The 27,089-nt window shown below is 42.1% G+C and overlaps 1 protein-coding gene across 2 annotated transcripts in view; it reads right to left on the bottom strand.

The window, feature by feature from the left end:
- Positions 1-696: 696 nt before the first annotated feature.
- Positions 697-27,089, bottom strand: part of GUCA1C (guanylate cyclase activator 1C) — a 34,938-nt gene continuing 8,545 nt past the window's right edge. For both annotated transcript variants that reach the window (XM_056329928.1, XM_056329929.1), the window contains exons 2-4: positions 7,727-7,876; positions 4,920-5,007; positions 697-1,200 (exon numbers count right to left, since the gene is read on the bottom strand). In XM_056329928.1, the coding sequence (XP_056185903.1) occupies positions 1,070-1,200; positions 4,920-5,007; positions 7,727-7,876 (369 nt within the window). In that variant the 3' untranslated portion in view covers positions 697-1,069. The remainder of the gene's footprint in view (positions 1,201-4,919; positions 5,008-7,726; positions 7,877-27,089) is intronic.

Here is a 27,089-nt window from a genome sequence, read left to right as displayed (position 1 = left end):
ACCTTCAGAGACAATTGAAACGCAGTTTGAAAGAAGGTAGAAGTTTCAAAGAGACTAAACTGCTAAAAGCTTTTGCCCAGGTATCTGGGCAGGGCGAAGATACCTAAATTACTACTCTCTGACAGGGAAAGACAGAAGAATTCAGCTGTTAAACAGGCTGTTTGGCAGAAGCCAGCAGTTGCATCAGCAGAGATGAATTGTGATACTTCTTACCTTTTGCCTCACGCAGCTGTGGCAAAAAGCCCAGTGAAAATGAATTGGTTTGAAAAGGAGGGCATGTGAGTCAAAGGACACAAAACAGAGTGCTTACAAAATGATTTGGGTTTCGCTATTCTTTGAACTTCTAATTTTACCCTACAAAGATAACAAAATTTCATTCCGGTGCTTCTATATAAAAGGTTAATTTGAAAGAACAGCAGCTGAACCCTGCCAAAACCATCAAACCATCACGTTATTTTAATTTATGCATGTAATAAAGTCAAGAGCGGTAGATAGATTGTTAAAGAGGATGCACATCTCAGGAATATTAAGCTGGCTGAGGTGTTTCCCAGAGAACTTACTCCAATTTTGAGTACTGATTAGAGCAAATGTTAGGTTAATGGAAACCAGGCTTCATTCTTAATTGATCTGGATAGAACCCAGCCCTACCTAGAAGTTTATGTTCACACTTTAAATAGCAGGTCAAAGAGCCTGTGCTTAAAAGAAGACATTTATTAACTCCATGTTTTCTCTAAAGATTGCATTTTGTGATATTTCCATTATTTTATTGATTAGTCTGAACAGTGTTCATAGAGACCAAGCAAGTTATATGTAATGCATCAAAGTAGCTTTTCTGTTATATATAAGCAAAGGGTTGTGTTCTGTGGCTGCCACAGTTATTACTGAGGGAAAGAATACAGAAAAAAAAAAAAAAAAAAGAGATAGGGAGTCAAGAGTGAAAATTGTTACTCCTGGAGCAGGTTGCTCGATATTGCCCGGGCAGGCTTTGATGACATCGAGCTTTCTGAAAATATCAACTATTATCTTCCTTGAACTGATGCCACAGATGCCACATCTGTCGCTGGATCCTTCAGACGCTGTGCCTCCTGCCGTTCTGTATGACTTTGAGTACGTTGGAAAGGTCAAAATTCTTTGTAATCAATTCCATTAGGCCCTCATCTCCTTCCACGCCATTGATAAATTCTTCTAAAGTCAGTTCCCCTGAAAGGAAGCCAGATACTCCTTAGGAACCCAAAAACCCAGCACTCCCTCTCAAGCCAACGCGAGGCCAGCCGTGCCCGATGGACCCCCTCTGGAAGGTTTCTGTTCTCTGCTGACAGGCAGATGCAGGAAGAGTATTTGCTAATTTTTTTTCCCCACTTTGCATCAGATCCTGGAACTCAGAGTCACCTTTTTTCTGTTAAAATGGTTCAAACACAACTGTCACTGGTCTAAGGCAACTGTGAGTACTCAGTACCTGTGGCGACATAAATGTATGAAGAATGTATCAAGGCTGAATTTAGATGTATGGACCTCACTCAGCTAACTTAAATTTATCTTATAACTGGTTTTAACAGAGATTAGGGTGTGATTTGCTGAGGATTACTAGGCATACTCCCCGTGTTGACTACTTGGATTATTTAGGGCCATAATAAGATGGACAAAAAAGTCACTTGAGTGGTTTGATCAGATAAATTCTTCCAAGCAACTGAAATGGTCATTTAGAATGTGATTTTTTTGGGCTCAGGTCAAAATCAGGTAATACCTTGGAAGTTGCAGGACGACTATAAAATCTCTTTTATTGAGGAGCAGGAATGCCTGCTAGTGTTCTTCTTTTCCTGCTCCCTTCCCTGTTAGCGAAGGTGAAGGCCAGTTCTAGTTGTGTGCCTGCTCGCATTGTGCACGGGGACGTACCCAGTTCTCCAGTTAGGAGTTATTCTAGTGATAACACAGGGGTGTACCCAATTCTTCAGTTAGGAGCTATTCCAGTGATACATGGGGGTGTACCCAATTCTCCAGTTAGGAGTTATTCCAGTGATACACGGGGGTGTACCTAATTCTTCGGTTAGGAGTTATTCCAGTGTTACTGCCTGTTTTTCCCTGAGAGGGGAAACAGAGTTTGGTTTAATACGAAGAGCCTGAGTCTTTCCTCTGGGAACGGTTTAAAGTTTCTTGTTCAAATCACAAGAATGAATAATTTCTCACTGAAATGAGAAATGACAAGAGGCCAGGCAAAGAGGAAAATAGCTGGATGAGTTGGGGCTCCAGCGTGCCGGGGAGCAGCAGTTCAAGTCATGTGCACTGCTGGTGAGTGCTTAGCTCGATGCTTTGGGCTGGTTTCAGATTTAAGCACTCCCCGGAGGTTTTTTTTGTTATTTGGATTTTGTTCATGGCAGCCTTGGAAACTTCATCTGATGTGAAAAAGGAAAATGACCATAATTTTAAAAATGTGAAACCCACTTTCTACCCCTGGGCAGTAAAGGCTGCTTCCTCTTCAGTCATATTGTTATCCCACACCTGGGTTCTGCACCCGGCGTGCCAGCGCCGATCCCCGCGCAGAGCCCACATTTCATTTTTTGCACGTCTGCGCCGAGATGGTGCTGGGTGGTAAATCCACCCACCAGCACACCTCTCTACCCCCAAGGCAGCGCTTGGTACGCACTTGGAACACTTGTTTACAATTACCTTTAGTCACAATTCCTGCTGGTTCTTAGGAGGCTGTGCACTTTCTGTGGGGAGGGGGCTTTGGTAGTAGGGGGCTCTCTTTGCTCCAGGGGGGATGTTCTAGTGTGCTAATTGGCATAGTTCACACATACTTCCAGTAATTTTCTGTTTAGTCTCATTAACCATTTGGTTCTGCTTGAGCTTATCTTGTTGTGCCCCAGCTTGACATATTTATGGGTCTGTTCCTGCTCCCAAGGCCAATTTTTGTTAACTGTAAGGATTAACTAACATCCTCTATTTTTCAAGTTCTTTTTTTTTTTTTTTTCCCTATACATACTTACTTCTTTTCCCCCCTCCTTTTTTAAAAAAAGTAAATAATAAATAAATATATTCATATTTATATCACATAAAATAATACTAAAGTAATAAATATTAAAAATTGTATCAATATGGGTCCTCCCTGCACTGGTGAGCAGACTCATATCCACACTATTAAAGTGGAAAGACGTCCCTTGGCAGAAGGTCTGGCTCTTGGGCTTCAACGAGAGGAGCAAGACCCTCTCCAGGGGCTGGCGTGGAGTGCCCTGAGGATGTTTGTGCCTCCCCTCTCAACACCAGAGCCCCTACATAAACCATCCCAGGAGCAGAGACAGAACAAGCCACCTCTCTAAGCTCGTCTGCGTCCTCCTGCGTTGCCACTGGTGCGCTCACTGCCTCTGAGCTCCCATCCCAGGCACTGCCCTTACTGCCCATCTCCTTCTCTCTGTGTTGCCTTTGGCTGGATGAGGGCTCATCAGATGGACATGCGGCATCATTTCCCTCTTTATGCAGGTCAAGTGGTCTTGAATTCCTTCCTCTTGACCCCAGGTTATATATTTAAAAGTACCAATACCAGCATGCAGGCACACAAACACCGCACTGGGTCTCAGATTTCCTTGAGCTAATGAAAATAAATTGCAAAGTCATCAGGAGATTTGTTTTAAGAATCACTCCTTACAACCATGGGATTATTTCTTGTATTTTAATATGAGGAAGGACATTGCAACTTCCTTGTCTATTTGCCCATTTCTTTAATAGGAAGCTACAAGAAAGTAGCATAGTTGAAGGTAAACTTGGTAAAATTTTTCCCATGCCTCAGGTGGAGCCAGTCCTCCTGCCCTGCAGCTATTTAAAAAATAACTTAACTATGGAAAGCAGTTTGAAATGGGAGTATTATGAAGATAGTTTTGAATAATTCATGTTCTGGCATTTCATTCATAAAATGTAAGGCGCAAAAGTTACTTTTTTCAGCTGATGCCCTAGCTTCAGATAGAGTTATTACTTGCAGTAAACATATGGTCAAAGAGGGGGCCAAAGTACAAATAATTATAGAATTTGGGTTAGATTCTAGAATATGACTATTTGGAGGTTTTTGGTAACTTGCCTTCACCTAAAAGATGAGCCAAGCAGGTGGGGGGAAAATCCTCCATGAATTATTCACGTGCATCACAAGATCACTGTTTATACTCTGATGAAATGTCGCAAATAGCTTTTCAAAAAAATAACCTTAATGCACCACATCAGACCAGGAAAATCAACCAAAAATGCCCAGAATACTGGCTGGGATCTGGTTTTGTTCTGCAATGCTTTCCTAAAATTCCTAATTTGTCAATGATTGCAGTAATTGATGTAAAGTGTCATTGCCAGTGGAAGGAGGATCTTCATGATTAGAAGTACAAGGGAAGACATTTACATGAGACGAGTTTTCTATTAGAAAACACTCTCAAGCAGTGAATTAAAGTTTTAGTTTCCAAATGCAAGTCCCATTGGCTTAGTCTAGCTATCTTGAGAAAAAAAGGATAGCATGTGTCTTAGCATGTGTTAACAGTCAGCCTTGAAGGGACATCCAACATGCTGTCCGATCTTTAGAACATGCTAGAGCATATGGTAGCATGCATCTTGATTAGTTTTCTTATCCATTTTAGAGGAAGCCAACACAAATATACTAAACCTCCCCCCCATCAAACTTTCATTTTGCTGTGCAACCAGGGCACACAAATAGTGCGAGACCTCTCTGGTTTAGCCCCTACTGCATGTAATTCCCGTGTCGGCTTAATAGAGTCCGTTAATTTACACTTCACTGTAAAGCTGAAGTGATCTGAGTAAAGATGAACAGATTCCAGCTTTCACTTAATCTAAAAGTCACTTCTTCAGTGGCGTGTTCCACTCCCCTCTTGATCTCAGGCTTCCTTGGGGAGGTAACTCCCTGCCAATGCCAACAACCCCTCGATTCTTACCGTCATTGTTCACATCTATCTTCTGAAATACCATGTTGGTGAAGTCTTCAGCTGACATGTTGCTGTGGCCATTAATAGCCTGGATAGCCTGAAGGCAGAAAACGCAGAAAGTTCTTTCAGACTTTTTTCCATCAAGTTGTGAAAAAAATACTCTGGCAACTGCAGTCATTGCCATGCAACTCTTTGGATCACCAACCCTTTCAAAAATCACTAAATAAAAAGCTGTTTCAAGTAAATCTTCACTAATGAAGATTGGAAATTTAATTAACATAACACAGCCTGAAGATTACAGACTAATTTACATATCTCTGAAGGTCTTCTGAAATCATGTGGCACCTCTGCTCTGCAATACACTTTAGATTCCACACCAGCATCTTTATCTGGCCCTAGAGAGTTTGGTGTCTTCGGAGAGTGCCCTATCGTCTGTGTGATTTAAATATAGTGTTGTTTTTCACAGCTGGAAGCACGTGCAGAGAAAGCCTAAATCGCTTTTCTATTAAGATATGTTTAACTTAAGTCAGACCAGCAGTCCTGGAAGCTGGCAGAATTTGCTTGTCCTCCAAAGAAATTAAGAAACCCAGAAGTCTCTCTTCTACTTTTTCTGTGGCAAAAGGACCCAATATTTGGAATAAAGGTATAAATGATTATTTTTGCAAAAGTATGTCCCCTTCACTGAGGCAGTCATTTTTGCATTATGGTGTTCATTTGGGTTAATAAAATAGGAGCCTGTGTGTTAATAGTCAGTGGTTCAGGTGCAACAAGCATGTGTTTATAGAGTGAGATTCAAATTCGATATCCCAATTGGCAAGTGACTGGGAAAATACTTGCATATATAATTATAAATATACATGCATGTGTTCTATAATGGGCATACTATAGAATTTGTTTTTCTACACCTGAATTGTCTTGACCTGAACTGTGTTGTGCAAGATAATACACCGTATATGCCAGCTGTTTCTTTCAGTATTCCTGATATGACAATAGAATTAATTACATTTAAATAAAATGTAAGTTAAACCTGTTCAGCACTGATGTGGAATTCTTGACCTTCGCTGTATTTATCTTACTTTGCACAAACGAGTTCCAAAAGGCAGCAAGAATTTTACAAAACTAGGTACACACACTTGTTTGTATTACCAATCCATTCTTCGGATACTTTTGGTGCTTTATATGCCTGACCCTGATGCGGTCTTCAGAAGAAAGTTGTGCCTCTGCCACAGTTACAATGGTTGTAAGTGCTGAGTAAAGCAGTGGTTCCTGAAGTGCTTGAATCCCTGACTACCACAGAATCACCATAAATAATAAAACAAAATAACTGGGCTGTTAAAAGGCATTGAGAGGGTGCATGGTTGTCTGGAAGGAATTTTGATGGTTGATAGTCATTTGTTGGTTCAAAGTATGCATAGCTGCAGGGCCAGGTGAAGTTTTAATAGGACTTCTGTGATTTAACTTAATGCCTCAGATATGGCATATCTTTTCGGACAAGCCCTTGTTTACTGATGCTTAGTATAAGCAGGGCCCCTAATGACTGTGAGCCTGTATTTTTGTTTTTGTTTAGAGCCTGCTGGTTTTAATCTAGCCTAGGTTAAATGGCACAGGCAGGTTTAAGTTAAAGTTCTCGTACTCCAAAAGAGAAGAAAACACACAGATTATTACACTGGTTTAAAAGCCAGATAAGTTGAAAAAGAAATCTTTATATGAAAAGGATTTTAATGCTGTTTTTGAGTAGATCCCGAGAAAAAACTCAGTTGCCTCACTACCTCTGGGTGAAAAATGATGGAGAATATCTGCAAAAGAAAGATGTCATTAGTCTTAAATGAGGAGAAATCTGGGAGATGAAGCCTCTCCTTCTACCTTTAGAAAGCTGCTCTTTGGAAGGTGATGCATCAGCGTTATTTGTTCGACCCCATGGCTCCGTCTGGCTCCAGTTCCTTTTAATTTGGGCAGTGGCTCTTGAAAGTCTGAAACAGTGACTAGCCAGGCACCAGCAGTGATACAGAAGCCAGGAAAAGTATGTTCCTTGTTTATTATGACATTAAATCCCTATTTAGATTTTATTCTCCCTGCAGCAAAACCTTGATCTGTAACAAGTCCTGTACATTTAGGGAGAGTATTAAGTCATTCATATTTGCAAGGAGCCCTGTAATACCTTTTGGATTAAACCAGCAGGTTGAAAAATACAGAGATCATTTAAAAAAAAGAATTGCACTGCTTTGGTTTTATGGGTTTCAAATGGATCCATTTTCAGCAAAATTTTCTACAATATTTGTATTCACACGGCACTGCATGATTTAGTGGTAAAATTACATTTCCCCAGTTTTATTTTAAAATATGGGCGATGGCATTTGTACTAAACAAATCTAAAAGCCTTTCAAAAAATTAAAATACTGGATTATTTTGATGAGATCTGTATTGTTTCTTGCAGCAAGTTCTGTTTGAGAAGCCAGTTTTCCACAACAGACTGGCACAAACACTTGCAACCAGCTGTTTTATTCATTATACTGCTTCAGTTCCGCTCTGCCTTGTAGTATAGTTTATCACGATAATCTCTCTACCTTTTTTACAATTTTTCACTTTCAGTAAAGCATTGTATCTGTAGAACTATGGGTTAAAGCAAAATACTACTTAGATATTTTTATTTCAGTAAGTGAGAAACGAATGGCAGCAGTGTCACTAGCCAGAACAATTCTGGTTTTACAGCTGTAAAACATTAGGTAAAGTGCAGACAATCCGTTTACAACACATGATGAACCACAGGGCCAATGTACCGTGTCAAATACTCTTGCTATTGGTCATAACTTGCTTACCGTGAATATGCTTATTAGTTCTTTTTTGTCAATACATCCGTTTCCATCAGCATCATATAGCTTAAAATACCATTTCAATTTTTGGTCAATTTTCCCTCGTATGACCAAGTTTATTGCAGCTATGAACTCCAAGAAGTCTATAAATCCATCCTAAGAGAGAGAGAAAAATAAAGCACATTTTAACATTGGGTTGCTGTTTGTTCTGGCAATTTCACAGAAACAGGTCATCGAATTCTCAGTCATACACACTGATTTATAAAGCACTTTAACATAGAAACCTCCTGTGGTGTTTGAAAAGGATGCACTCAACTGGAAGTGCAATAGGAAGGGGTGTTAGCACAGACAGTTTTGTTCTGCCCTGAAAGCCGGGGGCAGCATGGGTGGGGGGCGAGTTGGCTCTGAGCAATTGTTATTGACCTTTTTTTGAGTAGAAGAGAAAGAGGTTTGTGCTAGACACGTGAAAAAGGGGAACCTGAGATATCTGGTTTGGTACTAATGCAATACCTACAGCGGGTTTGCTTAAATTCACATGGGTACTCAGAAGTGCAGATGGTTCTCAGTGCAACAGAGCTGTTCCAGGTGTTACCCATCCCAGAGATCATGTGCTAAGTGTTACACGTAGTAACCAATAACCTGGCATGGAGCCCAGGTGCTGTGGTTTATCCGTGTAAACCCCAGGTCTCTCTGACCAATACATTTCACATGGGATGTAAAGCCTTCAAGTCATAAACTCGTTTCTAAATAGTAAGGATTGGGGATAGTCCTAGGGAAAGAGCATTTCAGATCAATTTGATTTCATATTTTCTGCTTCCTTCTCTGAAGCTACTGATGGAAGCCTGTCAAGGACAAGCCTCAATGGTCAGGTTCCTCAGTTTCTGTGAAAATGTGGTGAGGATGGAAGAAACAGTTGCTGAATTTGGAGAGTGCTTGCTCCAACTGTTTCTCCTGTGCATGTAGAAAGAATTAACAACTGGTAAATTTAATCTTGTGATCTTTACATTGGCCATAATCCAATTGCATGGAAAACCTTGGAAGGGCTGTCATCAGTTTCAGATGGTCTGTGATTGAGAAGAGAAGGCTGGATAAGTACGTAGTAGGTTTAGCATGTTACTAATTTTTATTGTCGTATATCAACACATATCTTGCCAGCTGAGGTTTTGCAATCAGCAGGCATTAATCGGCCCTCAAGACTGTACTAGACTAAAGGAAAAGTCCCGTAAAGGCGCGGTGTGACTCAGTGCCACGCTTGTAGCGCTTGTTTGGATTTCTGTGCAAGGCTTTTTGGTCAGAGTAGCACCCAAGAGGTAAATCCAGTGCTTCAAACACACCAGATTCAATGTGCACGCAGAAATGGTGCATGCCTACCTGGTGCAGCCTCAGCACTGCTTCCCGGACCCGCTGCACAGGTTCTGCTGTGGTTGCTGGGTTTGCTCTGATTGCAATCATAGCAAACACAGCAAAGGCAGACGCCCTTCAACCGCTGTTCGGGATTAGATGAAATTTGGCAGTAACTGCATAGTTTTCAAAAAAGATTAGGCCCAGTATTAAAAGCAGATGCTTTACCCAAAAATGACATATCATGTACCACAAACTTTATGCTTCTTTTTGGCACTCCAGCTTGAATTTCAATTTTGCGAGTATTATTCCAAGAAGAGTCTGAACGAGTATTTTGCTGGAGGGCAAGGTTTATTTTTCTGATTACATTTCCATCATCTCATTTGATAGATCTATTAAGAATGTGGTGAGATGCATTTCACATTGCTGCCTTTTTATTGCACTTCATACTACTTGCTGAAACTACAGATTAATTTTAGGCTTGCTGGATGTCCGTGACCAGATTAATTTTCTTCTTTTTCCCTTACTTTTCCCTTTGGATTTTGGAAAATAGTATTTTGCTTGCTTTCTTCCTATGTCTCAGTGTCACTGTGATTGCTCTGACAAAATATCAGAGGTTTAGACAATGTAATAATCACTTTAATATGTTTGGGTATGTAGTTCTGCTCTAGTGGATTGTTTGGCCCATCCTGAGCAGGAAGGGACTGAAGGCCAAGGTCAAAAACCTCCCCTCTGAAAAACACCTGAGATAAATTGTAGTTGCCAGGATAGCCCTGGCCACATTCTGTAGACATGCAAAGACCACTGGCAACGTGTTAACCTCAGCAGCCGGTGCACCAGGAGTAGCAATGCTGATAAAACAGACACATTTAGCTATACAATGCGGAACCAGAAGTGTTGCACAAAAGCATTGATGAGAAATGTACTGGTTTTCCTTTCCACACCAAAAAACGTACATTGTAGGTAGAAAAGAAAATGCTTATGTGATGTAGAAGGCGATGGCGGTCTTGTTACTCATATACAGAGCTTTCCCAGACAAAGAAAAATACTGCGCTTTTTACAGTAGCATCCAAGACCCTCAGAATAGTACATTAAATAATTTAAGAAATCATAACAGCTACCTATGAAGATCGTCCTGTGGTTCTGTGAGTACAATAGATAATACAATAAATGTGTTATGATGTTATTAAAAGAATACTGCCGTGGTGATTTACCCACCTGCTGCTCTATAACCATCCACAATACCAGTATCTGGGTAGGTCCTCACGTGTCTCTGCACTCTGTAAAACTAAACTCCGTGCAGTGCACACAGTAAAGTCTCTGTGGCTCGTTGGGAAGCCAGTAATTCACAAGCAAAGGGCTAACATAAAAATAACAAATGATAATGAAATAAAAAAAAAAAAAAAAACAAAACCAAAACAACCTAACCAAAACAACAACCTCAAACCATAATAAGCTGATTATTGGTAATGGAAGATACTAATAATTTACTTCAGGTGCTTTACTCTGTTGTTCCAAAGGGAAAATTTCTAATATTTTTAATAAATGGAATTAATGCTGGTGAAGTCTAATTATTTGGCAACTTAGGATACTAGCCAGATCTGAGTGACGGATGCATTTCGTGTGTGGAGGCTTATTTTCCATGGCTGTATGGTGCTGGCCCTCCCTTCCTTGGCTGCACCACATTACTGGGATACCGTGGGCATCTGCAGGGTGGGTGGGTGAAGTCCTGCTCCCTTCCCTGCCCGAATGGGCAGAGCCAGCTGGGGCAAGCTCACTGGGTACCCTCTGCATGTGGTGTGAAACAGGGGCCAGAAATCCCCTAATACAGTTCTAAGGAGCAGGCTGGAGAGACCCCCCCCAAAAAAACCCCCCAAAAAGCTCAAAACTTTGTTTACATGCCCCAAAGTTTTCTGAACTTTCTACTTAACCTAGTAGACTTAATTAAATAAAATATATATTATTCTTTTTAGTCTCTTAACGGCCTCACCAGATGAACTAGATGCCGAAGGATGCATTGTGGTTCTGTGCCTGTGCCTGTTGATGCTGTGGTTTATATAATGTGTTTTGCTTTCACTGATGAGTGATTTTTTTTTAAGCTGCCCTGTACAGTTTGATTCACAAAACAAAAACAAAAGGCAGCTCCAAAACTGGAATTTGCTGATGGTAATGATGATGCTGGATGATGCTGGTGTCCTGAGGGCACTGCCAGCCCTGCCCACCCCTGCCCACAGCCCAGGTCTCATTTCAGTTGTTTGTTACTGGCTCTCCTGAGGAGAAAGCAAATTATTTTTTTTAGGAGAAGTTTCTGCTTCAGAGTGTCAGCCGATGCCCAGTTGCTGGCGGCTGCTGGCTGTTCAGTGGGGATGGGGATGTGTCCCCTGTGGGGGCAAACTGGGCAGGGAGGGACCGTGGCGTTACACAACAGCCACCAGTACCCCCAGCGGGGAGCTGTGGGAGGGCATTACCCTTCGGTGCCAAGAATAGTCTTGCTAATCTTCAGAAGCCTTAAAAAACTCTCGCAGCTTCAAACTGTTTGAATACAGCTTAAAAATAATTGACTTGTCAGCACAGCTGATCTTAAATAGCACGGTAATTCAGATGCGGCCAGAAGGATTTGAACTTGGCGTTTTGGCTGCCCAGCTCTTCCCTGGGAGTGATTTCCCAGTAGTGCTGGTGCCATGCTACTGGGACAGCCACCCAGCTCCCAGCACGGCCGTGCTGGTGGGGAGGGACAACCTCTGTCCCTGCAAAACCTTACGGTGAGGGAGCTCATCGCCCTGGGGCACTGAAGGCTCCACCAAGAGTCTATAGACAATAAGCAGTGTCTTGTGTCCAAAAACTGCTCCTGAAAAAAACCTCTCAACTCAACCTGCCACCAGGAGAATAGCTCAGCAGGCTTTACCAGGATTAACAAGGGTGCAAATAGAGATGGTCGAGGTATTTCGAACCTAGGGCTTAGGACATTAAACCACCTTCCCTCCCCACCTGCTGTCTTCCAAAATACTACTACTTAAACCTCAGGAGGCAGGGAGGGGAAGCACAAGTCAAACAGCAGATTACAACAGCTCAGAGTAACCGTGACATTTATAGCTAATCCGATGTGCTTCCCTCTTTCTCTCTAGATCCCCTTTCAAATATAGTGCTGCTTTCTCTGCCCTCAGTGGCCTAAAGGAGGATTCATTTCACTCCGTTTCATCTTCCCACATTCCCTTGCTTTCTTTTCTGCTTCTGAAGGCTCTCAGGTGTCCCTCAGAGGTTGCATACGCATTATTGAAATATGGAGCTACCAGGGTGACTCTGCTCCTTTGACATCCCTGCAGGCTATGGCCAGAGTCACCGCTTCCCTAAGGAAGCAGAGCCGGCATTTGCCGTGGCTGGGGGGGCCTCTTGGCCAGCAAAAGCGATTTGGTAAGAACGAGCAGGGAATTAGTAGCTGCAGATCGTTAAGTGGTTTTGTGAGAGTTGCACACCCACTGTTATATAAAGAGACCAGGCTGTACTGACCAGACCATTAGACAAGGTTCTGCGTTGTCCACATGAGGAGGACCTGTGAGATTTGGGGATTTGGAAAATACCAGAACCTTTGCCTTAGAGGAGCTGGAAGTGCAGAGCCAGCTGTGTGTCCTGGCTCTCAGACTCATAGGCCACGCTGGTAAAACCTTAACCAAAATGTTAAGATGAAACCCAATTTTTATTTCTTTAAAATGGACAACTACCCCTCAACTCTCTGCCGTCACTTGTGATTTTCTTTCGGGATTACGGGGGAAGCAGGCGGGCGGGGGTGTCAGCAGGGCAGCGGCGGGGTCCGGTGCTCAGCCTGCAGCGGTGCCGGGGGCTGTGCCGAGGGGAAGCATGTGCGCAGGGACCCAGCCCTCTGCCACCATCGCCCGGATCGGGGGGCAGCTTTCCGCACCCCTCATTTTGAGCCTTTGCCTGTGCTTTTCAGAGCGTCTTTCCCAACTTAAAGCAGTAGGCAAGAGAGAGGAAACTAAAAATAAGCAGCCATGACCACATAACACATTTTCCAGCAAATTTCTTGCTGACAATTCAAGCATATTTTTCTTGTTTGAAAGCCCAAGAATGTAGCAGGACAAGCCTCCAGGAAAAGAAATTTGAAGACCTATATGTCTTCTAGTGGCAAAGATGCTCTATTTGGCAGATTGTCTCGGGTGCTCCTAGATAATATTTTTAGAAATTAATGTCTCGAGGGATCTATGCAAGAGGGCTCCTAAAAGTTAAACACATATAGCATCATTCTGTAAGCAACTCGGTATTATCAGATCAAGGACCTCAGGGAAGGGAAAAGTTAATACTCTCTACCTTCTTTACCTCGTAGGCATTTTTTATTTCTGTAAGAAATGGGACTTGGTAGATCATGTTTTGTCACCAGAAAGCGATTACCAATTTATTGTCACAACATGAGCTTGCGGCCAAGCTAGCTAAACCAGATCATTCAATTTCTGCTGTATTTTTTCTGCAATTATTATTTCCAAAGCGTGGTTCACCAACATCATTGTTAGCAACAAATGTGTGAATCACGATTGCATATTTCTGGATGTTTCAAAGCAACAATTACATGATAAAGGGAAAAAAGAAGAAAATACGAACCTGGAGTAGCTTCTAACTGCTGCACTTATAATTAATAAGGAAATACATAGAAAAAAAAGACATTTGAACTTTAAAAAACTAGTTAAAATTTCTTTAAGTAAGTGAGGCAGATTCTTGAACTGCTTCTCATTAAAATTACTTTCCCCTTTATCATAATATAACAAGTAGTATTTAAAAGTAATTATGATTAATTGTACAGAGTTAATCTTGGCTATTCACATAATGTGACGAAATTACAGCGTTAGCTGGTGATGGTGGTAATACGCTCCAAGTGCTTTTTAAGCTCAGTGAAAGCTGCAGAGTACATGCTAATTTGTTTACACCTAAATGAAAATTTCAAACAGCCCTACAGGTGTCGTTAGGAAAGTGTAGTTGCTTCAGTTTGATGTGCAATATCGGTCTCTGAGTAACTGCAGAGGAAACAAGCCTAAACCCTTTCTTTTGTTCTAAAAACAGCCAGGGAGTGTAGGAGCTCAGGCAGCACAACTCAAAGGGAGACTGTGCAGACAATGAAGATTGTTTTGAAATAAAATTAAACTTCATCATTTTTTCGTATTCCTCCCTTTCTGTACTGACACACGTTGAGTTTTGCTACATTTGCTTCTGCAGGACATTCAGTAAAAATGTATGTGCTACAAACTTAATCAGTGTTAAATTAAAAAAAAAACATGGAAAAAATGAAAAAAAACGTTAAGCCAAAGAATCACTTGATCAAACCTCTAAGTGCTTAACTTTTATCGTTGGGACTTTTCCCTGCTGGTTTCTCTGTATCCAATGCAGTGATTCATTTTCTTTAGGTCTGTTCTGCACCCTGGCACCGCAGCTTGCTGCAGGACCGGGCTGGGCTCTCCCAACCCCCGGCTTTGGGCTGCTGGGTCCCGGTGTGAAAGCGGGCTCCGGACAGCCCGCTGCCGAGGCACCTGCACCGTGCACAAATCCTGCCTTTGGGCCTGGCACGCTCTGCAGTGTGCTGGACCTGCTGCCCAAGCACGGCAGGTCTCCGTGACGCAGCAGCGAGTCTGGACAGGCGGTGACCGTGGGGGCAGCGGGGGCTCTGCAGTGAGGTGGGGGCAGCCCGCAGTGTGCACTGTCCCACCGCCCCACCGCATAGCTTCACCCGACCCCGCCGAGCATCCAGACTGCAACGCGAGGGAAATTCAGCGGGGTTACTGCTTAATAGCACTTGCCTACATGAATGTTTTGAAGTTTTGTTTATAAAGAGAAAATTTCTTGGGCATCCAGATTAACTTTTATGAAATGCAAAAAATACATCAGCCACTGACCTGTGCAATGCTGTGATAGAAATCTGAGACAGAACTCATTGTAACATCCCATTACAGATTCGGCCTTCCGCACTTGATGGTACTGTGCCACTGCTGGGGAATTATCTCTGGTGTAAAACTTCTAGATCATAACTCGTGCCATCAAATCCCATAGTCAAGGATTTGATGGTGCTGATGTTAAGCAAGTGATGATTTTACTGATAATGTTAATTTAGGCTTTTAGCTGGCAATGACACATTATTGCAGCATGTTAGTAATATTACAGCAGTAAGTCCTGTGCTGAACCACTGGAAAACAAAATTAAGATTGTGAAATTACACCAATAATTGTGGGAGGTCCTGACAAGTTAATAGATTCCCTTTTGGAATCAATCTATAAAATTGGATGTAAAAAAATTCTGGAAGCAGGTAAAAAGTAGAACAAAGACATTCTTTAAGAAAGTCTATAAATAAACAGAGTAGTATTTAATGGAACCAGGTAAAATATTAATAGAACATAGTTTCTATTCCATGGAATTTTTTATAAGGGTACAGTACCTTTCAAAATCACTTAAGCATGCTTAAGCATGATGTAACTACACTGCTTTGAACCCAGCAAGGCATTATTTAACCTCCTCTTTATTTACAGTAATCAGACTAGTTACTTTACATTTGAGATAGTTTTATGCAACATTACTCCAGATTAAGGAGAAACAAATGTTTAGGCTTTCTTGTTCTTGTTGCTTTTGTTGGATTGTGTCCAAAACTAATGGGAAGCAGATATGTACATGTACGTGTCAGCTCCAAAAAGCCCAAATATTTCAGGAAGTAAGAGCTGTAGGTCTGAGAGAATTCTTTCTGGCTAAGAGATATCTTGATTCTTCTTTTCTTCTAGCCCTTGTTTGGAAGCTGATTTATTTTTTGACACACAGGCTTTTATTGCTGACTCTACAATGTAATAGCTATGACTATCATGAAAAGAAAATCAGTTTTTCTGAGTTTACTGCCTTGGTTAAGCTGACTTGTTAGAGTAAGCTAAGAAAAGTGTACCTGCCCAGAGAGCCATTTCAGCCTGAAGACATCCCTAACATTGTGTGTACAGCTGAACTTGCATTTGCACAACTATTGGAATATTCAGGATACAAAAGAGGAAAATTGGTTAGGAGAGTTTGGGGAAATATTTCTGTAATTATCATCCTCTGTCACCCTGCTTTGGATAACTATTAACTATTGCACCCAATTCTGTTGCGTCAGCATTGGTAACGCCTGCAAACGTGTAAGGATGCACAGTCTAGGCAGCTCCTTGGGCAGCCTGGCAATTCCTACCACAGCAGCGATTCCTGCTCCTGAGGACACATTGGAACAAGGCAACCTGAGAAAGGAAGCCCAACTGAAGATCAAGTTTTCCAACAAAACGGAGTTAGCAAAGATACCTTGAGCCATTATAATTAATGCCACAAGATGTGAAACCCCTTAATATTTAGGTTCCAGGTAGTGTTTGAAGCGTTGCTGACTAGCAGTCATTTTATTTCATCTTTTAAGAGCCTCCACAAGAACATGGAAGGCAGCTATCACGCAGTGCTAGGTAATCGTTGCCTAGCTGGACCATGCTTGTCTTTGATTAAATAATGTCTCCAGTAGAATCTCTGGCAACTATTTGCCTCATATTGATGACAATAATAATCCTCTGTCTCTCACAGTTCTTAAGAAGGGGGAAAAACTGGAGGGAGGAAACAACTGAAAGACAAATGAAGAGTGAGTTCCATTAATCATCAAAATATTGCTGAAAAATAGCACATCTTTCTGTGAGCACCTGCATGCTTTTCTTGGAATATGAGGTGCAATCACTGCTTTCACAGAGAATTTCATGGCCAGATGATTTGCATTCCTTCTACTACAATACCTGAGAGGATAGACTTGGCTAATCCCATTCGTGTCCCTACAGCCAGAGAGGATAGCATCTATTTATAGCCAGGACACAGGTGATGAAGAGTCTGCCTGAAAATTGGAACTATAAAGACCCAGCAGGACAGTGGGGAAGGAGCTAGGATAAGGAAAAAAGGAAGAGTGGTCTGCCTCCTAACACTTGTCAGCACAGTGCAAAATGTGAGGAGTGAAGTGAAACTTATTCTTCAGGAGAAAAAAAAAAATGTGGCTTGAGATACAGTTCACATTGCTACAAAGTCATTTCATCACACAACAAGGTTCTATTCAGTAACACATTTTTGCATTTATTTGCTGTTCTATGTTAAACAGCCTGTTTTAACTTCTTTAAATTTAAAAATGGATTCCTTTTAAAATCTTTTTATAGTTCTGAGCGGCGCAATGATGTCAGAGGATCCCCAGTTTATCACAGAACTACTTTAAATTTTAAATGAAAAAACACAAACTGGAAAGGTGAAGATTTACATTAGCTGGTAGCTCTTTATCTACAGACTTCTTCAAGTCTTTGCTGTGGAGTGTCCATTCTTCCGCATCTACCAAATTTATCTCTGCCTAAGAAATGTAGCAGAAAATGCTGTTCTGTGTTGAGGACTAGCCGGTGCTTTATGAAATGTTAACAGAAAATCCTTGAACTTGCATAATTTTCCTTCAATGCCACATACCTATTAATCTTCTTCATTCTTCACAGTATATCCTACCTTTTAAAATCCAATTTTCTTACAAAGCAACAGACCCTTATTCCTGGAGCTAGTTTCAATTAATGCCAAAATGAGCAATAAGAGAATGAGAACAGCAGCATCCCGCTTTTGGTGCATTGCTTCACGTGGTAAATGGCTCTGCAAATTTTGCCTTCACAGGCCATAAGAACACGATCAATCAATCAGTTCGTACAGTGTGAAATTTTTATTTTTAGTGGTGGCAAAACCTATCTGCAAGCCGGTGGAAGTGGATGATGATGGTCTGGGTTTCCAATATAAAGAAAGATTTTTTAGAATAAGTGTTAAATAGTAGCAGTGCCAACTGTGGAATGTTTCCTTAGTTCTGTTTAAGCGCAACTAACAATTCCAGTATATTATGGATACACCAGACATTATTTTTCTAGATATGCTCTCTCCTTTAACATCAGAGTAACCTAATTTTGAAGGATATAATCTCTCTGAAATAGGATACATATTATCACAAAAAACTTAAATATACATCAGTATACTTGGCAACTACTGAAGTATTTTAGTAAACATAACTGTTTCTAAAATTCATCAGTAGGCTGCACAAACTAGGACTGCATGACAGTTATGCATGGACTGAGATGCAGAAGGAATAAAAAAAGCAGGAGGAATTCAGCTTGCTTGTATGTGGTTGCAGCTTTTTCATTTTTGTATTGCAAACAGCTGAAGGGTGAAGAAGACCGAGATAATTTTTCCCTAAAATGACCTAATAAAGAGAAACTTTCAAGAAATGAACTCTGTTGCACTTGTATTTTAATAATCACAACATTCTTTTTTAAGATTTTCTTTGGAAAGCTGTGGCAAAAGATAAACCCACCACTTATTATACTGCCAGTGCCATTGTATAAATAATGCTTGTGATATTAATGTGTGAATCATGAGTAAAACGTTTGCCTAAACGCTACCTCCTGCACTCCTTGTGATAATCTCAAGGAAACTTAGCTCGGCAATTACAGTTCTGAACATTCAGCATCTTTATTTTTCACTGGAGCTAGGAGTGATGAGGAACAGCTTTCAAACTCCACTAGCAAATTGGTTGGTTGGTTTGTTTGTTTATTTAATTATTAGCAAACCATCCCACAGCAGTCAAGGAAGGGATGAAAAGTCTTGACATAGAATTCTCGTTTTTGAGAAACATGGAAGAATTAAAGATATCTGCATACTTGGCATAAGGTCATTTAATTATGAAATAGCTGGCGGTCTGGACAAGAGACACACCAGAGATGGTTAGCATGAGTGCTGGGCCCAGTGCTGGGCTCCCCAGTTCAAGGGAGACAGGGAACTGCTGGAGAAGGGTGGGCAGATGCTGTGAAGATGATGAGGAGATGGAGCATCTCCCTGATGGGGACAGGCTGAGGGAGCTGGGGCTGCTCAGCCTGGAGAGGAGAAGGCTGAGAGGGGACCTTACCAGTGTCTACAGACACCTTAAGGGCAGGTGCCAAGAGGACGGGGCCGGGCTCCTTTCTGCGGTGCCCAGGGACAGGACACGGGGCGATGGGCACACGCTGCAGCACAGGGGGTTCCTTCTGAATATGAGGAAGAACTTCTTTACCTTGAGGGTGACGGAGCCCTGGGACAGGCTGCCCAGGGAGGCTGTGGGGTCTCCTTCTCCGGAGACATTCAAACCCACCTGGATGCGATCCCGTGCAACCTGCTCTGGGAGACCCTGCTCTAGCAGGGGTTGGACTGGGTGGTCTCCAGAGGTCCCTTGAACCTCAACCGGTCTGGGATTCTGTGATTCGGTATGTTCCTGAGAAGAAAGCTTTTAGAACATAGCCTGTGTCACTAATCCCCAGTAGAAGCGGGCAGTGACTGGGAACAGCGTTTACGCTTGGAGCAGGCGCAGACTGCTGAGCCGGAGGCGTGCATCCTGTGCAGTACGGTGCTCTGCTGCGCAGAGACATGCACAGGAGCTGAGTCCACGCAGCCATACAGCCACAGCAGCATCGCCTCTTTGGCACAGTAAGCTAGTGCAATGCTCCGAGCTTACATGATCTGCCTGCTGCCAAGACCAGAGGTAACCTCATTCGCTCCATGACATTGAATTATGCTGTGAAGTTGTGCCCCCTGCCCCCCTCATACATCTACTGACCATTTCCATGAGTGGGGGGCTGAACTATTCTATTATCTCCAACCTAAAGAAATCCAGGGAATTATAAGGTTTGGCTTGCAACTGAATTCCTGTTGGTATTTGTATGGATGACTTGAATGAAACAATATTTGACTAGGCTTTCAGTCTATCACAAATTGTCAAAAAACCCTACCACACTGCCTTAATTCCCTTTTTACTGTTTCCAGTTTAGTGGCAAGTTGTTTTCTTTAACGTGGAACTACTAGGGAGAAGAAGATGTCTATAATCCTAAGTGGAAGGGTGTCTGTAACAGTCTTCAGCTGGAAGCAGCAAGGCAACAAGGAGATGAAATACAATTTCACAACTGTAATTACACCCTTGCCCCAAGACCCACTGGCATTTTACGAGATTAATATTCCACACTTTACCTCCTAGAGGTTTCAACCTGGGCATGCATGAAACAGAGGCGAAAGTCTACACACGTTTTAAGAGTGTTTTATCATCTTATTTGATGACAGAATACCTCCAAGCATGGATGACCCCAACTTAACTCAAGGAGCATTAGGCTGCTATAGTCAGAATTGCAGATTAATCTCAGGCCTAACACTTTAGCACAGCTTTCTGAGCAGATTCCTATTTGTGAGAAAACAGAAGTCTACATAAGAATAATATATTTTATGCTGAGAGTAGAAGATCTTTTTAAATGACTTAAGTTTTCCAGAATGAGTTTCTTCAGATTTAGATCAACTGTAAACCAGTCCCCCAACTACATGCTTTTCTGTATAAGCTTTAGCAATAGAAGTCATGACAATTTTAAGCTGTAAAAGCCCCAGTATTAAATCATAGTATTTTCTGGCCACAAAGAGTTAGACAAGTTAAAGAAACAGGTCATATTTCTATATAAGTCAGCTGGGGAAAGCATGGGAGAATGTTCACATTTGCTAGCTGTCTAGCTAAACAGCACTTCTATATAAAGGGTACTATCGAGAGAAAGGAAATAATTTCTGTCAGGACATTTTGTATACTTCACCACTCACTGGGATAATGGCCCCATTATTAGAAAACAACAACCAGACAAGAATACAACAGCAAAGGAAATAAAATGTTGATCTACAAACCTGAGAAGATGCTATAGTACTGAAGGAAACTGAACGCAAGGAACAACTCAAATGGCCAAATTATTCCTGTGTTATGCATGCAAGCACTTGCATCCATTAAATTCTGTGGCGTGGAGATGAAATCACATGTTTAATGCTGCACAGTGCTTAGATGTTCTACATAATGTCATGGAAGGATAATGACCCCTTATTTGTACAGTGGCAGCTGCCATTTCAGAGCCCACAGTTTGATACTCCCAGCCAGCCAGCCACTGACCGCTCCTCACACAGCTGTACTTAACTAAAAGTGCTTTCTGTGACCAAAGCCTACATTACTGCCAAAAACCCCAGTGAGAAAAAAAGCTCTAGAAAGGGTATAAGACAAAAAGTGAGCGTGTGGAATAAGGAAATCCTATTGTTTTGCCTCATCAATACCATACAACCTTCCTTTCTCCTGCCCTGAGGGGCTGGTCTGTTGCCACTGTATGCCCACCGCAACCACATAAAAAGCACCATAGCCCTGTACTTTAAAAGTGTTTGATTGATGCTTGTTATTTCTAAAAGTATATCTTAAAAATAGTGGTCGTTAGTCTTGGTAATAAAGAAAAAACCCCATAATTAAACTTAGGAAAACAGAGTGCTGCTAACAACGTTAAGGAAAGAAACAGAGGCTGCATGGTGACAGAAATGCAATCGTTATACTGAATAGAGATTAAAATACAACAAATCTTTAAAACTCTGTGAGAAGTTGTCGTGGGCTCAGGATACAAATCTTACATGTTAAATTGTACCTTTCCGTTTCTGTTCTGAATATACATCTCTGCTGGTCTCAAATACGCCGGATTTAGTTCCGTTTGCCTGACATCCTTCCCCAGCAAGGCTGATCCTCTCAATACCTGACATCCTTTGGAAGTGCTCAGAGCTGGTGAGCAGCATGGCTTTCTGACCTTTGCTGCCGTCTAGCTTGATTGCTAGCTGCTGCGTTGGTTAATACCCATTCCTCTACTTTGTTTTTCTGAGTTGTTTTTGCCTCGTTTTTCTTTCAGCTTGGAAGCTAATCTACAGGTTGGGATGTCCTTGCTGTAGTCACAGCTCAACTCCACATTCCATAGAGAGCTGAAATTTTCAGCAAACCTAGGTATGAAACAAATGGGAGAAAAGGATATCTATAAGGACTGGAAGAGCTGCTATGCTAAGACCCTCCAAGAGGCATTCAAGGATCACAATCTCTGTCAATGGCCATGCATCTGGAGAAGTCCTTAGCTGTGAAGTCTGGCAAATGCGTAGGTTTTCTCTACTTGAGTGGCCCAGCCCCATTTGGCAGGTGGTGGGGTGCTGGTGCTGGATGCACGTGGCCTTCTGTTGTGCAGGGACTGCTGTTCCAAGCTGCCCAGTTTGCTGTAACCAAGCAGGGCACCCCTCGTTGGTCTGCCCTCTGGGGCCTCGGGTATTATAAAATAGACGGGGGAGAAGACAGGAGGGAGAAAGGCTTCCTCTTGTATTGACTATAGAGCCATACCCTGCTGTCCCCCCAAGGATGTGTTCCGGAAAGGTGTGATGGTTCGCAATACTATGGGCGATGAAGCCTTTTTTCTGCAAGACTGGATTCCTGGTCATTACCCTGTTTTACCATCCTTTAGCCTTGATTGATCTTTGTTCACCTGAGGAAGATGAGGATGTAGACAATGATAAGGTGAAGTTCAGAAAGATGCAGCAAGGAGGTTCCTGTTGAAAGTGGGAGTTCAGTCACACAGATGAAGCAGCTGAGATCTTTCAGGATGGTGATCCTGAAAGCCATGCTGAAAGGAAAGCATGTTCTCCAGCTGACCATCCTGGTGCAGCTCCTCCTGCCTCTCTGTCCTCCACACTATACATACTGTCCCTCTGTGTTTACAACACATGCTTTAAGTGCCCCCCAGCATCTGCACACTGCTTCTTAAGGGAAAAGTTGCTTTGCTATCTGGCAGCTTGACCACTTCATACGTGACAGCAGTGACAGCCTGCAGAGCAGGGTGACGCAAGTCTGAAACACCAGATAGAGAAGCAACGGTTAGTAGAGGGTTCCCATTTTCTTTTAAGTGTGTTTAGCCACCGCCACAGCAACGGAAGGTGAGCAAATGCTCCTTCTGAAACCTGCTTTTGTTCCACTCTCCTCACTTTCGCGTTAATCCGAAGGCTGACGGTCTCACAGATCTGAAGGTTGCACAGTTCTGTGCTGACAAGCAGTGCCCTGGGACACTCCAGCGTTGCTGTGAGTGGAGGGCTCAGGGTGGCCAGCTCCAGGACCTTACAGCACGAGGCAGTGCCCAAGGCAGACCTGGAAAACAGCCCGCACTTGCCTGCCAGCTGTTAGATCCCCTGATGCCTATTGCCCATTACCTCCACAACCACATGGTCTAAGGTCTTCTACACCTCCTGAAAGGTGCTATGCACAAGTACCAGATGGCCATGGCTTTGGCTTGGTCTGTACACCTAAGGAAAATATATATTGTCTGTCTGGGAGCCAGCTACATTATGCAGAGCTGATTGCCATCACAAGCAGTTCTTTCAGCAGCAGGGAGGGTAAATTAGAAATACAGGCTGGAGAAGCTGCTTGACCTTTTCATTGGGTAGTCTGTTTGGTCTTGTAAGTCGGGCACTGTGTGTGCACTCCTCACCTGGGTTACCTTTTCCCCTCTGCTGCAGGTTCAATACAGTACTTTGTGCAAATCTGTTTCTCTCTGCTGCATTTCATCATTGGTTAAGTGCAGACCATATTTTCCCCTCTTCTAGCATTTTGGTAAAAAGTACTAACGTTGTATTTGAGCACACCAATATTTTCATATGCATATATACAAGTACAGGATAAGCAAAGGATGAAGGAATAACCACTGAACTGCAAATGACATCTCATTTTCAGAATTGTTTCTTGATGTTTTCAAGTGCCGCTGGAAAGTACTAACAAGAGCGCTACTCAAAGCCCTCAAAGCCCAGTCCCACTTCTTCACCCCTCGTGCACCGTAACAACAACCCTGTTCACAGAAGCAGGCAAAGAAGAGGCTGCAACTCGCAAAGAAAACAATAGTATGAGATAAAACAAATAAAGAAAAGAAGGTTTACCTGGTTCAGACCAGAGATATCAAACACTCATTTAATGTGCATAAACATTGTTACCTGGTTCAGATCAGAGATATCAAACACTCATTTAATGTGCATAAACATTGTTAACAAGGGCTGTGGATCCAGCCCTTGCAGACCCAGGAGTTTCTTGCAATTCATGCAGAAAGCTCCCCAGATGGGCTTTCTCTTATAAATTTGCTGTAATAACAGGGCATCTCTGGGGCAGGGCCATCACCTGGCAATGATTCTTTGGCGTGCATGTTATTATGCAGAAAACCTCTCTTTTTTTCTATTCACATTTATATCTCTCAGGTTCAGATTCTTGCTCATGACCAGAACTCAGACAAATACTGCACTTTAAATCTTTCATCTCTTCCACTTGGACAATGACAGCTCTCGCATCTCTTCACATGACCTTCTGCAAACACTGTTCACAGGATCCCACTTAGGCGTAGGGAGCTTGGGAATTGCTCACATCTACTGATCCCTTTGCTCTCCCTCCCATTTTCTCCCCCTGAAAACCCACACACTTCCTCTATGCAAGCTATTTGCTTCCAGACAGCAAGTTTTTGGGAAATGTACCCATGGTGACGGAGTCACATGAGAGACACTGCTACAGTGACTTCAAGATGAGGCCTTAGAAGTCAGATTTTAGTCAGATTTTGTACATTCTGGTAAAAAACTTACAAAAGAATGTTAAATTAAACTTGGAATGATTTTAAATTATTCCCTGTTTTCAGGATCCCATTAGTTTAATAGCAATAAGCAAGATACCTGTAAACGACAGCAAAAATGCCTGGGGAATAAGTGATCTGATTTATAGTTGAGTCTCATAGCATCCCTCACCCCTAGTAGGGGACTGGAACAATATATAATAGCTGATATTACACCTGACAGAAAAAGCAAGGTAGGTTTCATGGGGCAAAAAAAGGCTAATATTTACCGTTGCATAGTTTGACATGCTTAATAAACTCACAAAGCGTGTGCTAAGGCAGTAGAAATTCTATAGAGATCGCCTGTTCCAGAAGCTGATGGCAATGGAGAAATTCTAATTTTATAAATAAGAATAGAAAAATGCATAACAATGTGGAGCTGAAGGAATTAATCTAGCAAAGTCATTTCAAAGAGCACTGACACAATGGGCATAGAGCCTAGTTTATCTATAGGAATCCCAGTGATGCAATTCCAAGTTGTAGCAAACGGATGCTAAAAGATGAAGATAAAATTACAGCATCTATTGAGATCTACATTAAGCAAGAAGTTTTCTGGAGCCTGTACAATATTCTGGGGATTAAGAAAAAGCTACAAACGGGCAACAGTGGGACTGTGTATTTGCTCTGGACATGACAGTCCCGTAACAATGACGATTACTGGTTCAAGGACAAACTGTTGCTAAAATGCAAGAACATGGGGCACATAGAGAATGCACACTGCAGGTAAAGCAAAACTGTCTCCATAGGGAAACAGGAGAAAAAAAACCCAGATTAATTAGTCCTGCTGTGAAAATGGTATAAAATCTCATCAGTTTTAGAAGAGATGATGTAATTTAGATTTCTTTACAAGTGAAAAAAGGGAGTCTTTTGACAGAGTTAAAAAATAGAGATTGCTCCTTTTTAAAAAAAAAAAACCAAGAAAAAAACCCCCCAAACAAACCAAAACAAAAACAAACCGACTTCACAGCAGGGTGATCGGGAATTACCTTGATATGAAAAATGACAGAAAAGTAAAATAATAAACATGACATCCCCTTTCCCGTGGGCATTGTGAAAGAAGCAGTAACGTGGCTGTAGGCAGCGGATACTAAATCCCTGTGTTGTGAAACAAGGAGGTCACAGGCATCTTTCCACTCTGATAGATTCAGCTGAACGCTTAAGACAAGAAAAAGACAACTGCTGGTGCCTGAAGTGGCAAATGCCAACTTGTAAATGTATTTGCATAAAAAGCGCATCTGCAGATTTTTATCTAAATTGGTGTCATCTTTGCTAGCTAACTTTTTTGCCTTTTCCTCTTGATTTTTGAATCCACTCTGGCTCACTCCAGCCCCACTCCCTTTTTCCTTCCTTGGTAATTTCTACCTGCTGTTTGCTCTGAAAAATGCCATTTTTGCCTCCTGGGTTACTCAGCTCATGCTTCTGGACATTGCCCCATTGTTCTCTTCTTCCATCCCCTTTCTTCCCTGTGTTCCACTGCTGCCAGATGCCGGATCCTGCCAGTGCTGAGCTGTGGGGCAGGACCAGAGAAAGCACCACTGGGGCATTCCCACATCCTTTCCAGCCCAGGCAGAGCTGGGTGACGTATTTGCAGAGGGACTACTGAGGCTGCCCAAATGAGAGAGTCATCTGGACAAATTACGCAATTGTAGAAAGAGGAGCTTAACCTCTAGGCAGAGCTGCAACAGCCTATCCTGGTCAGAAAATTTACCTCATGAGGTCCTTATTTTTTTTGTATTTTTTTTCAAGGTCCCAAGTGTCACCATCTTCTCCCTACGGCCCACCCTACATTTTTCTAAATATTTGAAGAGTGTTCATCTGCTCAGTGCTGCTTTCCTATGCATGTCACAAGGAGGAGGACCAAACTAGCCTTTCCTTCTCCTGTATCTTTATCAGAATATACCCTGCTTTTAAGGATTGTTTCCCTCTCCTTCATTAACCAGAAGGCTTTTGCCCCGATAAGGCAAGTTTCTAGTAGGAACGACCTCTAATCTTTGCCTGAGAGGAGAGGATTTACCAAATTCTTGCTAAATCAGTCATGGGGATGAGGAAAAGAGAGGTTATCGCTACTTTCCATGGCATTTTAACCATGCATAGACAGCAAAATGTGTGGGAATATGCACACGATTGCTTAATTATTCTGTCATTGAAAACACTGATCAAGCACTGGCACAACTTTGTTAGTTCACTGTCACATTCCTTGCATGCCTGCTGCTGTATTTCTGCAAACAATGAACTCCTTGGGTTTGCGTGTGGATTTAAAACCAAAACAGAAGGGCAGTGACCATTTCAAAATCCATCTATAGAGGCCCATTATGTCTTGTTCATTCCTTTTTGTACTACTGCTTCATTATTCCTGACATGGAGATTATGAGTGTAGCAGAGTGATACGTGCCCTGGCGACAAGATAAGCAATTGCGCTTATCGCAGTTGTGCACAGTCTAGCCTAGGCTTTTTGTTTTTTTTTTTTTTTTTTAATTTTTTTTTTTTTTTGTCATTAAACCAACCAT

The sequence above is a fragment of the Falco biarmicus genome, chromosome 2, assembly GCF_023638135.1.
Source record: "Falco biarmicus isolate bFalBia1 chromosome 2, bFalBia1.pri, whole genome shotgun sequence".
Lineage (NCBI taxonomy): Eukaryota > Metazoa > Chordata > Aves > Falconiformes > Falconidae > Falco > Falco biarmicus.
Note: the sequence above shows the minus strand (reverse complement) of the source record. Positions and strands in the feature narration are given on the sequence as shown.